General features: G+C 41.6%; 1 protein-coding gene across 1 annotated transcript; it reads right to left on the bottom strand.

Moving 5' to 3' along the window:
* Positions 1–4108: 4108 nt before the first annotated feature.
* brms1 (BRMS1 transcriptional repressor and anoikis regulator) lies at positions 4109–10179 on the bottom strand. The gene is made up of 11 exons (XM_026161727.1): positions 10045–10179; positions 9216–9304; positions 7367–7601; positions 7157–7247; positions 6924–7051; positions 5842–5921; positions 5636–5732; positions 5416–5505; positions 4626–4690; positions 4457–4496; positions 4109–4375 (listed from the first exon to the last, which is right to left on the bottom strand). The coding sequence occupies exons 3-11, from the start codon at positions 7587–7589 to the stop codon at positions 4368–4370; spliced, it is 822 nt and encodes a 273-aa protein (XP_026017512.1). The 5' UTR covers positions 7590–7601; positions 9216–9304; positions 10045–10179; the 3' UTR covers positions 4109–4367.
* Positions 10180–12820: the final 2641 nt, after the last annotated feature.

Below are 12820 nucleotides of genomic sequence, written 5' to 3'. Positions count from 1 at the left end.
GTCATGTGGCTTTATTGTCAACCGTGTGCAGTGGTACAGTACACAGTGAAGCGAGACAGCGCTCCTCCAAGATCATGGTGCTACATGTCACAGAAAATCAACACAAGAGGAGTTTGACGGCTTGGGGGAAACAAACTTTCACAGTCTGGCCCGGATGCTCCAGTATCTCTTGGCAGCAGGGTGAAGAGTGTGTGTGAGGGGTGTGTGGGGTCCTCTACGACGCTGGTGGCTTTCCAGATGCAGCCGGTGTGATCGGTGTCTGTGATGGAGGGAAGAGAGGCTCCAATGATCTCAGTGTGTGAATGTGTGTGTGAATGGGTGGATGACTGGATATGTAAAGCACTTTGGGGTCCTTAGGGACTAGTAAAGCGCTATATAAATACAGGCCATTTACCATTTTTACCATCTCGCCTGTTCTCACTATCAGGGATATGTTTATAGTGTTTTTGTGTTTCTGTGTACAACCTACAGCCTGGTTGTTGCTACCCGCAGATTCATAAGCCGGCTGTCAGATTTTAAAAGTCTGCAAAACCATTTCCAAGATTTCTAGCTAGCGGCTCTGTAAAGCAGCGGTCCAGTGAAAAGTCTCGGCTGTGTTCGATCAGTGTCAAAACAAAACTGGGCAGTCATCCAGAAGAGACCTGAAACATACATTTAAGACCACTGTGGGGAATATTTATTGTCTGAAAAAGCTAGTTTTATACAAACCTTCAAAAAGTGCATTATTCTATCAATACTGCTCAAACTAATCATTCCTGGTGACTTGCAACAGCCGACTAAAGCATAACTTGAACTGATATTCCAGGCTGAGCGTCTAAATGAGCTACTTTCCCCTTCCCTGATCAAAATAGACCCAATGAGCTGCTCTTACAACACGTCACCCTGAACTATCTAATCTCTGGATTGCCTGACCTTACTTGAGCCTGAGGTAACAGCTAATCCTCACTGAAGAGAGGAGGAAGACACTGGAGAGACGGACACAGGTCAGAAACTGAAGGACGTGAAGAGCGTACTGGCATTTCAAAGGGGAAAAAGAATCACCAGTGGTCCTGTTAAACGAGCTTCTACAGCCACTTCCACCATCTGCACCTATAGCAGGGTCTGCTGGAGGTTTCTTTAAAGTATCTGTAATTGACAGCAAAAAAAGAGCGAAGGATAGAGCACCCTGGAGGACGGCGAGCCCTGCCTGCAACCTGAGTCTCAGAAGAAAACCACAAGGGTCGAGATAAAGCTGATTTTGGAGTCTGTGGTAAGACATCGTCACATGTTGCTTTGCTGTTACTCTTTGGCTGCTAATTAGAAAAAACAACCTGTGATTTTAGAAATCAGTGTTTTTGTAAAGAGCAAAACAGTGGCACGAGTTTTGGAGATGGGTAAGGATAAAAGAGAAACAGAGAGAGGAGCAGTGGACACTGCAGGCTAAGCCATGATAAGCCTCTTTAAGCTACTTCACTTTCCACAGATCAAATGTTCTGTTTTAAACCTGTTGATCTGTGCTGGACTTTTAACAGCCAGCTATTGATTCACTTTATCTGTGTTTTTGGCAGGAAAGCTCCAGCCCCCTGCCAAATCAGACGGCACAAAATCTGTAAAACAGAGCTGAGTCCTTAAATCTCAGATTTAAATAGGAGCGAGCCCTTCAACCGCCAGCTTTACCGTCACTCAGATCCATTCAGGTTTGACCCCTGACCTCCATCCATCCCTCTATCCCCGCTCAGGACATGTCTCGCGACCAGTGCGATTCGGTGGCGGTGAGCGTGGAGTCCCTCCTCACTGACGCCAAGAGGATGCAGATGCAGTGCCGTGAACGCAGCGAGCAGCTCTCCGTCGCCGCCGTGCAGCTGAGGACGGAGTCGGCCGCCCTGAGGGAGCAGTGCGAGGCCACCCAGCTCGACATGGCTCTAATCCGCCGGCAGCTGGAAGAGCTGAAAGACACCAAGGCTGCCTTTGAAGCAAGGGAGAGGCAGGCGCGTAAACTCAGCAAGCAGCTGTGAGAAAAACGAGGGAAGGTGGAAGATGCTGAAGTCATGAACTGTGATGCAACATCCCATTTAAAGTAACCGATCAGCAGCTTAGATAAAGGAAGGAAGGTCTGACAAAAGAAAGAAGGAGAGAGATAAAAGGATCAGCAAGACAATGAAGGGAAAAATGAAGGAATGAGATGGAACTTGAATCCATCTCCCACAAACCCGAGAGTATAACTTCAAGCAGACCCATGTTTATGACAGCTACCCTTAAAAATGTAATCCAGAGGACAAAGAAAGATTTTAACCTGGAGTTTAGTGAAAGAGGGGGAAAGCACTTTGTCATTATCTACAGCTCTGTCTTTACCTTGTAAACACATAATTGAACTTCACTCCTCTCACATCAAATAAATGATTCCCAGACACACTGGTCTCCACATGTCTCCTTTAGAGCGTTTTTTTCAGCTTCATGCAAACTCTTTGATCTACTAACCTGCATATAAATGTGCAGGTTAGGTTAATTAGACTGAGAGTGAAGACAAAGAACGGCACACCTTCAGCAAAGATCATTTGAAATGATCCTATTTCAGTGGGCAGAGGTGAATATGAAGCCCGGCACCAGTTGTACTTCACATCAGTACACTGTGACACCCTCGATCTAGAGACTGCGATCAGGCAAAGGGACACGAGTAGGAACAACGTATGGACGAGCATGTTAGTTCGATTTCTTAGAAAGTTTATGTAACATTATTTTGTCTGTATTGAATCGACAGAAAACTGAGGAAAGATAAAATTTTCTTTATAGGTGAAATGTTTTTGACATAGTTTTAAAGATCTGTACACAGACCAGGATGTGAATATTTGACTCCTCAGATTCTTCTTTGTTGGTAGATGTTTCGTTTTATAACAGGGTTTTGGGTATTTGTTTCAAATGTGGACATATTTACCTGGTCAGCCTGGGTTCCTGCCACCTCTCTCATGCTTTAGCTCACTATCACCTTACTGACTTCTCAAAGCGATGCACATTTACATGTGCCAGCTATTTATGATTTGAACTTATGATTTTCTTGTGTATTCGCTTTAAAATTCACTAGTTGAGTTGAGGTGCTTCAGGTCGGGTCATAGACCCAGGACACCCCGGAGAGATGTCTCAGCTGACCCGGAGGCAGAGAGGGAGCTCTGGGCTTTTTTGCTTAGGCTGCTGCCCCCAACCACACCATCGTGAGCTTTCTCACTGTCACCACCTTTTATTTCCTCTGGTGCCCTAAAGATCAGCTGAAACTAATCTGAAGATTATTTTTAGTTGCACTTCTTGTAATTACAGATCAAAAGATCCTTTATTTCCAGAGAGACTGAACCCAGAACACGCAGGAGCAAGTAGCGGTCTGAGAGGAGGCCGTTGGTCTTTGAGTGCGTTTTGTGGCTAGTTAACCTTCTGTCTCCCTCCACAGGAGCTGCCATTTCAGTGACCTGTAGCTGACTCTCCACTGTTCCTGCTGCTTCTCCTCCAAACCCCCCCCAAAACAAACTGAGGACATTTTAAAGCTGCATTAATCCAACCTCATGCACACTGGGCTGCCCAGCATTCATTCACATAAATTGCTCACCTGTGGTGATGCTCAGCAGAAACATTCAAACATGTTGATTTTCCACCTGCATAAGAACCAGTTTATTTATTTATTTCACAATCAGTCACGATCCTGATCAGATTTTTAAAAATAAAGATAAATTCTGCCACCTGCTGGACGTTTTTAAGTTTGCTTAGCCACCTTTTCTATGGTGTAAAGATGTGCCGGTGGTCAGGATGGCTGAAAACATGGTTCAGCCTGTGTATTCGGTCCTGCTCATGAACTCTTAGAATTTGTTAATTGGTGTAATTAACACGTGATGATAGTGAGTTTCATGTCATTTGATCAGATACGCGTGTTTTCTGCACAGTCGCTGGGTGTCCAATGTGAACATTGCTTATCAGAAGCTTCTTTTCCTTCCTCTCCCACCAGCTTCCAGGCAGTCAGCAACTTTTGTGCAAGACAACACACAACTGCAACAACACAATATGATCAAACATATCCAAGACAGCCGAGTATGTCTCAGTGATTCTGACTCACACCGACAGACACACAAAAAAAAGACAGACAAAAAGGTTGTGTGCTAAAAGATTAGATTTTCAATCAGCATTATAAATCATTCTATAAATACATGGTTGTCATATCGTTAAGAACGTCTTTTAAATAGCAATAGATAACAAACAAGCAGTAGGGTGGTAGGCAGGTGGGATCAAAAGCGCAGAAAAACAACTCAACAGTCTGCTGGGCTTCAACGAGACAAAACCTGAACTGGAAATAGCTGGGAACGTGAGTGTGTGTTAAGTTTGGTGTCGCTGTTGCACAGATCCGCCTTTCATCACCGCTCTGAAAGACAAAACAGGATCGTTTAGAGACCAAACCTTTTCAGTTTGCTGCGTTAATAAAAGACGATTGGAGCAGACTTACTTTCAACTTTCTTTTTTAGTGGCGACAGAGCTGCTTTCGCCTGAAAAACAGAGACGCTGTTTACACGATCGGACGCAGGCTGGTGTACACACCCTGAAGCTGCATCTTTATCGACTGACAGCTGAAGAATCTGGGAAGTCAAAGGGAACTTTTACAAGTGATTTCTGACCTTCTTGATAGCAGTCCAGTCTTCAAGGATGTCGATGTCTCTCAGCATGTAGACGATGAAAGGCCCTGTGAGACAGAGGCAGTCATATTGAGAGACTGAGACTGAAAACTAAACAGAAACAAGAAAACACACTCTGGAAACTAATTGAATCTAAGCTTAATTTAAAAACAATATATAAAATGATATATAACCAATAATAATAACTATGATTCTGCCTTTTGATCGTAGTTGTTGTGTTCTTGCCTTCTGTAGGATTTCCAATGGAAATATCTGACAAAAATGGCTTGCAAGTAAATGACCTTTTCATCAAGCTATAGCACAGACCACTGCTCTGCGACGATATGTTTTAATTGTGTAATAAAGGGTTAACTTCCAATTTACACACCATATAAAAATGTCTGCACTTTGGCGGAAACAGGAAGTACAACCCAAAGAACCCCGTCCCCACAGTGAAGCATGGTGGTGGAAGTATTATGCTGTGGGGATGCTTCTGTGTCTGGAACTGGGAATCTCATCAAAGTGGAAGCAAAACCTCAAGCAGTCCGCAGCAAAACTGAGTCTTTGCTTTGGCTTCCAGCACAACAACAAACAGATAATAATAAAGTAATAATAGTTCTCGTGAAATTTCTATGTGAAAAGTAAATCTGGGTAAAAACTAGCTATGGAAAACTGTTAAAAAATATATATATCGCTCTGTTTAGCAGCACTTAAACAATAAGACGGGAGCTCATCTCCTCATCTGTATATGTACACATCAGCGCTGGTGAGGCTCCTCACACGTGGTGCTTACCTGAAACCAAAGCTACTTTCTTTTTCTTCTCAGATCGACCCAGCAGGTTCTTTCTTTTGCACTTCTTGCCCCTCAGCTCATCGCTCCACTCTGGACAGACAGAATCCACCTTATACAACTCCACTAAAATGAATTGTTTTGAACACTTTCACTCAGTACTTCAGTTTTATAACCTTTGCGTACTTTATGTGTACGTAACAGCTTTGCGATTGACACGTACCTGAGGTGAGGTCTATATTCTGCCTGTCCTCCTCCAGCCTCCTTATCTTTTCCAGTAGCTCGCCCTTCATGGCGTCAAACAGCAGCGTTCGCTCACTCTGTAAAACACGTGTAGATACAAACAAGCGTGTTAGTTCTCTTTTAGTTGAGAATATTAAGTCTCCAGTAGGAAAGCAGAATGCGGTTGAGAGTGCACGTGCGCGCTACCTCCAGGTGCTGCCTCGCTCCTTGCACTTCACATTCATGCTTGTGTTTGATGACCTGCAGACACAGCTCCCTGTACACTCCTGCACAAAGAGACAGCCAAAGGTGTCTGAGGAGGTCATACTGGCATTATGTGCACTGCTACTCCATTACTGTTTGGTTAAACACACATTAGCAATGCTCTATAAGTAAGTGCTGCATTTGGAGGGTCCAAAACAATCTAAATATTTAATAGGACCCTGAACCAGAAATGCATTCTGGGTAAACAACTACCTTGAGGCATCACACTTTTTCCTTATTGATTTAAAGGTACGGTCAGTTGTTGTTTTTTTAGGTTATTTAATAGGAAAAATTAATTACTCATAAATATACACTGATTTGTGTGAAATTAAGTCTTCCAACAAATTGATGCTGGAACTGATCCAAAACTTAAAATGATGAAAATCCACTAAAAATCCACAGGAACGAGCTTTGTGTCATTCATGGCTTCAGACTCAAGAATAATGTCTGTCTTTTCATCTGAGCAGGTGTCGCCTTCACCAAAAAAGTGAGAACACAAAGGAAGTCAGGACTCACAAACACATGAAAACTAGCATAAACACTCTTGATTATTCCCGATGTTGGTGCAATTCCTTATTATCAGCAGATTAGACATTAGACACTAACATCATGCCATCTAAGGTTAGGCTCGAGTCTGCTATAAAAATCACACATCACACTGTATGAAAGTTTATTCGCCAAGTGTCCGAGTCCACAAATGTTAGCTCTACTTAGGGCTGGGCCGTATCACTACTGCTAGCCTCGCGGAGTGATACGTACTGTGCTTCAACATAATATTACCGTGTTGTGTGTGTGTGTGTGTGTGTTTTAACCTCTTTTCAAGTTTTGTGGATATTATACATGGTTATGCTGAGGATATGTCGGCCAATTTCCACAATTATATCGTCAGTTATATCGTTAGGTAAACAGCATCCTGACAGCCTACACTCACTACAGACAAATGGCAGCCAAGGTTGTTTGCACTACAGTGGTATTGGACTTGATTAGGATTTTATTTATTTATTTTTCTATTTATTTTTCTGTACCAGCCACTTGTGTCCGTATCTGCATGCTGTTCTGTAGTGCAGCCAGCGGTTCTCTGTATTCGCCGGCCTTTCCCGTCAGCACCTCGTCCAGCTTGACTTTCACCTGGTTTAGCCGTTCCCGAAACAACCTGCAATCACACGGTGAAATCAGCCTCAACAACAGGCGGCTCAGGCATCGAAAAAAGAGAAGGATAAAGTGTTGAATCCCTTTTTCCCCCTGCTTCAAAAATTACTTCTCTTTCAGCTCCTGGAATTGTTTCTCCAGATCCATCATCTCATCCAGACATTCTCCTCTTCTCCTCTCGCAGTCTTCATCATCCATCTCTACATAGGACAAAGAGAAAAAAGAAAAGGTGGCGTCGATTACATTGCGTCTCTCTTTTTATATAAGCAGTATAAACGTTAGTGGAGCATTTTGAGTTGTTTTTTTTTTTATTTTTTACCTGAGCTCTCTTCTTCCTCTTCCTCCTCTTCCTCCTCGTCACTATCTTCCAAGTCGGTCTCCCTCTCCTCCGTACTTTCCTCCATGGTCTCCTCGGCTCCTCCCCCTCTTGTTCCTTCATTCTCTCTGGGTTCTTCCACCTCTCCGTTGGCCTCGGGGAGCTGCGACTCACCCTCTGCCTCCATCTCCTCCTCCGGCTCCTTCACAGGGGGTTGGGCGGGCATGGAAGCCGGAAACTATGTTCGGCATTAATAAAAATATCACATAAAACTAAAGACTGTTTGTGTTAAAGCATTCAGGTGCAATGCAGTTTGGCATCAGAGCAGTTTAACTTGAGCCCAGAGCCCATAGATGCAACGATTTATTTTAAAAAAATGTGCAAAAATCGAATTTATACAATTCTAACAAGCTTGAAAGTAAATATTTAGTATGACCACATTTATTCCTCAACACAGCCAATTCTATCCAGATATGTTTGTACTGCATTAGCAGAAGAGGTGGGCAATATGGCCTCAACAATATAGCACAGTATTGTCACATAATAAAATGAAAGAATACATTCAGCCTGCGATGTTGTACGTTGGGCCAAAGTTTTTAACCTGTTGCTTAAAACCCTTCTCTGCCACATGTAGCTGCATCTGTAATTTCCATCCACAGTTTGCTCTTCCTGTCATGTGGAGTGCGACCAGCGAGTGCTCCAGCTGCGCTCGGTGGAGTCATTTGCTTACATTTGGGTCACACACCACCAGCTGCTAGTATCTCCTCCCTCGTAGCCTGGGTGTACTCGATGATGTGTTTTTGCCTCAAGTGATGAAACAAGTCTGTTATTTCTACATTTAGCTGGAAAACAGTTTTCTTGCATATTGTGCTTTGTTGGAGGTCTTTTAGCTACCTTTTTTAAAATTGGGATAATGTTGAAAATCTGAAGCTACTTTTTGTGTTCGCATTTCCACTGTGCTTTATAGACAGCTGCATACTCGGTGTTGTACCTCTCTCGAAGATAAAGGCAGTTTGAGCCAAAACAAAATTCAAATTTGCCTGCTTCCTGTTATGTGTAGACACACCACTGGTTCATCAACTGAGTTAGGTTAATTTTCTTGAATAATTCATAGGTCAGTGTTAAGCGGCATAACAAACAAACATTCAGGTAGGTGGGGGCAGCTGTGGCTCAGGTGGCAGAGCGGGTTGTCTACCAATTGGAAAGTCGCTAGAGAAAAGTACTGTATGAATGTGTGTGTGTGATTGGATGAATGAGACTTGCAGTAGAAAATTAATTGAGCTGAAAGCCACTATAAATACCAGCTCGTTTACAAGTACTGCAATTTAACCCAGAAAATTATGCTTCATGTAAGCTAAGTCTTACTTGTTGGGTGCATATATAATTTTTCTAAAAAAGTTGTATAAATAAGTAAATAATAATAATGAAAATAGTAATAATGATATATTACCAAAGTGTCTGTTAAACTTTATTTCATTGACATCCGTGTTTGAATTATTCTTGACTTACGCTACACACAACTCCAAAGGGCACATCCTAAATATAGACTTTATAAAGAATCACACTTCAAAAACATATTTTTGTCCAGAAAATATGGTGGACAATTCAATTATGTTATAAATTATATGTAAAAAGCTGCATAAGCACACAATTAATGTCCCAACAACATTAAACTCAAAAATATAAAACACTGACTGGGATGTTTACAACAACGAATACATCTGAAAATAACATCAATTGTCAGGGGTCAGATTTCATATTTTACAGTCTGTAAAAAATAAAACAAGGCAAAACATTGTGCTGTTAAAACTAAGACCTGCCCGTGGATTAATAACAGTGAAATTTTGCTTACTCAGTAGACGGAGTGGAATAAGGTTTAACAGCAGACTGAGGACGTGGGACCCCCGAGCTACTGTACGGCCTCCATAACCTGCAAGTGAACTGCAAAAAACACAACACAACACCGGAAATGACATGACCGGCCTCACAGACATACAGGCAACAACAAGCTAAAATAACGCAGTCTTGCTTATCCCTCATAAAACAGACCTTCAGAAAAAAGTTTATAACTGAAATATCACTTTAAAGTTGCTCCACAATTTGGCTTCAACAATTAATGGGGGTCTTATTTGTTACCTTACCGGAAGTCCCATCTCAATCGGTCTAACTTGATCTTTTAGCTTCCGGGATGTCAAAGTAAAACCGTGTACGTTATAACAGCTACGGCGGTGCATAGAGTAAAATAAAATGCCCAAATTAGCCTGAAACCTATTGTATTGAACGCGAAATTAATTGTAATTCCCCTCAAAATAACAGAGACGCCTTTGTTGCATTTTCTTTTAAAATTAGCGGGAACTACACCACGGACAAGTCAAGTGCAACACTAGCTAACAATTGAAACCCCGCAGCGACGGAATGACTGCCTGTTCATCACATTGTCCGAATACTCATCTTATTTAATGGCCAAGTGTTTTCTCTTAGAGTGTGTGCCGGTTCGTAGAAGAAAAACAACCATCAAACTCAATGAAGCATCGCCGGAGGGGCTTCCATACTGACCCTACCTTCCTACAGCGTACGGATTAACAAATAACGTTATCCGTCCACAGATGTAGGCGATGCTGTTTGTAAACAAATAACCCTTCTTTCCATAAATGTGACAGTCAAGAGAAAAGCTCGCTCACCGCGTCCTGTTGTTCCGCTGCGAAAAGTTCAAGTATGATTTACTGTATTTCCATTTTAAAAAGTACTTCCTCTTCGTCCCAGTCTTCTTTAGTTCCACACTTTGCCGGACTCTGAAGCCCGGAAGTTCAGCCAATGAGCGCGGAGACCGAGCACTAAACTGTCCAATAGCAGCGATCAACCCGAAGGTCTCTTGTCCAATCAGAAATACGCAACCAGATCCAGTAAGCCAATTATAATCCAGTTTGTCTTCCTTATTATTCACAAAATGAAGAAATGTTTATCTTTGGGCGAGAAAGATGGCTTATAACCCACTGCGAGTGCGTATAATAGTGAGAAACACATTGTCTCGGTGATATAAGGTGTTTTGGTACAACTTCATGAAGATAGATGTAATTATTTAAAGAGGACACTTAAGGAAGACAAACATATTTCTTCATGAATACTATAGAATTCAGCATACCCGTTGTTTGCAACAAGGATTTGGAGCTGTTTGACCTAAGACTTTGCTTTAATATAATATAATATAATATAATATAATATAATATAATATAATATAATATAATATAATATAATATAAAAACCTAATGCTACAACTGGAGAAAATTGCTTTTTAAAATATAAAACAAAATAAAAAATAATCAAAATTTTACATATATGATTCTAAAAATGCGGTTTATAATTGAACTTATTTTCATTCACGAAGCGCAAATCTGATAATACAATTTAAAGTCCGAGATCTAAGACAAATATTTAATTATAAAATACTTATAGACATGTAGCTTAGCATAGTGTGTACAGGGCGCAGTACTGTACGATCCATTTGTTATTCTTTTTCAATTGCTCTTCCACTGCCAGCACTGTGCAGCTGCTCTGGCACCCCTATACTTAATTATGGTAGTGTGGTCAAATAGGCTGGGTTTGCATTTGTAAGACGCTGTAATTCAGGGGTGTGATGGTGTAAATAAACCCCATACATAGGAGAAGGATCCCAATTTCTTCCCCAAAGTTCTCCTTTTTTTGCTGGTGGGGTAATGTTGGAGCCGTGAACTAAACGTCTGTCCTAACGTCCTTGCAATGTTTAAAACATCAAATCATTTATCCTGTTCTGTTCATTGCTCTCGTTGTTCCCTGAACCTTTGGTGAAAAGTTATGAATGGCATGATGCACTCGTTCACTTAACTTATATTAACCATCCTCCAAGTATGATGGTATTCCTGCAGGTATCCCCAGACATCCTCACCTTCTCAGCAGGTGGACGATGTAGCTGTTATACCAAGTAACCACAAGATGGCATCAAAGTGAGGCAGAAGGGCTCTAGAAGAAGGATTAACAAACAGTACCAAGTACTATAATAAAATACCACACAGAGAAAAATGTCCATTTTACATGTTTTTATTAAAGTTGCATAAAAGTGTAACAAAATTGGACAAAAACAAGACCTGTTGTTGATATTGCTACATTTGTTGGTTGGTTTGTTGGTCTAATCAGTCTTAAAAAAAAAAAAAAAATCTAAAGAACACCACTCCTCCAAATGGCATGGTTTAGCTCTTGTATTTAGCCTCAATGAAAATAATCAGTATATATATTGTTTTTTGCAATTTTCCCCAACAGTAAAAAAAAAAAAAAACACAAAACAGACTTGTCAATAACAGTCTACGAAGGTATAATAATCCAAACCTGGATTTAGCAATGAAAATCCACTCAAATTTCAACTACTGATTGGACTTGCCTGGTAAAATCTGACCGATCAAAAATGTCCCAGCAGGGAAGGCAAAAGCAATCGCACCAAAATGCATCTGAGTGGATTTTTTCTTTTTGTTCAACTACGTGTTAATCCAAGGCCGGGTGTCAAGAAGTGTCATGATCACGATAGAAACAGAGCAGTATTCAAATGGTAAATGCAAAGAACATCTTTTACCTAAACAAAAATCACTGTATCAAGGCCTAAGTATTAAACACTCACTTCTTTAAAAAAAACAACAAATCAAAAAACAGAATCTCAGTTTGTTTTCCAGAAAAAGAAGAAAGAGTATATAAGGACCAACAGAAGATTCAAGATTTTTCCCCACACACTGCAGGTCTGCTCACACATGGGAGCAGCTTGCATTACCCTTTAAAAGAAAAATGTCTCCTGTTTATTTGGTTTGTGTAACATAAATAATACCTAAGGCAACATCTCTTTATAAAAAAACAAAAAATGAAAAAGAAAGGAAAAAGGGAGGGAGGAGAGAAGGGTGACTGTGGGATGATGGGATGAGGGAAGGCAAAAGAGAAAAGTGGGGGATGTGTGTACACATGTGCCTTTTGGCTCTACCAGAGAAAGAGGCAGACAGCGAAGGTCTGCTGTCACTGCAGGTGTTAGCAATCGGTCACAGGAACCACAGCGAAATCTCGCTGCTTCTCTTGTTAACCAATGGGCTTCGGTCTCTGATCTGATTGGCCCAGGATCAGAAACAGATGGCTTATTCTCTGAGAGGATTGGTAGCTGCACCGGGAGGATGGAGGGGGGCAGCGGTGGACTATGGCCTCGTCTCCCTCTCTCTCTGACTGTGCCTGGTGTTTGTGTGTGTGCACATCTGTGCTAGAGGCAGCTGTGTTTGCCGATGCGTTTCCGCTTCCTCCGCCCCGAGAAGCTGTGTGCGTGTGTGTGACAGAGAAAGGAAAATGCATGCTTTGATTTGAGCAATGTTAGCGGTGATTCCACTGGCATGTCAGGCAGAGGACAAATGTCAGAGATGTGGCTGCTCTGAACGCCCCCCCTCAAAAAAGTATAAT

Source organism: Astatotilapia calliptera, chromosome 3, assembly GCF_900246225.1.
Source record: "Astatotilapia calliptera chromosome 3, fAstCal1.2, whole genome shotgun sequence".
Lineage (NCBI taxonomy): Eukaryota > Metazoa > Chordata > Actinopteri > Cichliformes > Cichlidae > Astatotilapia > Astatotilapia calliptera.
The sequence above is the reverse complement of the archived record's forward strand: the minus strand, read 5'-3'. Positions and strand labels throughout refer to the sequence as shown.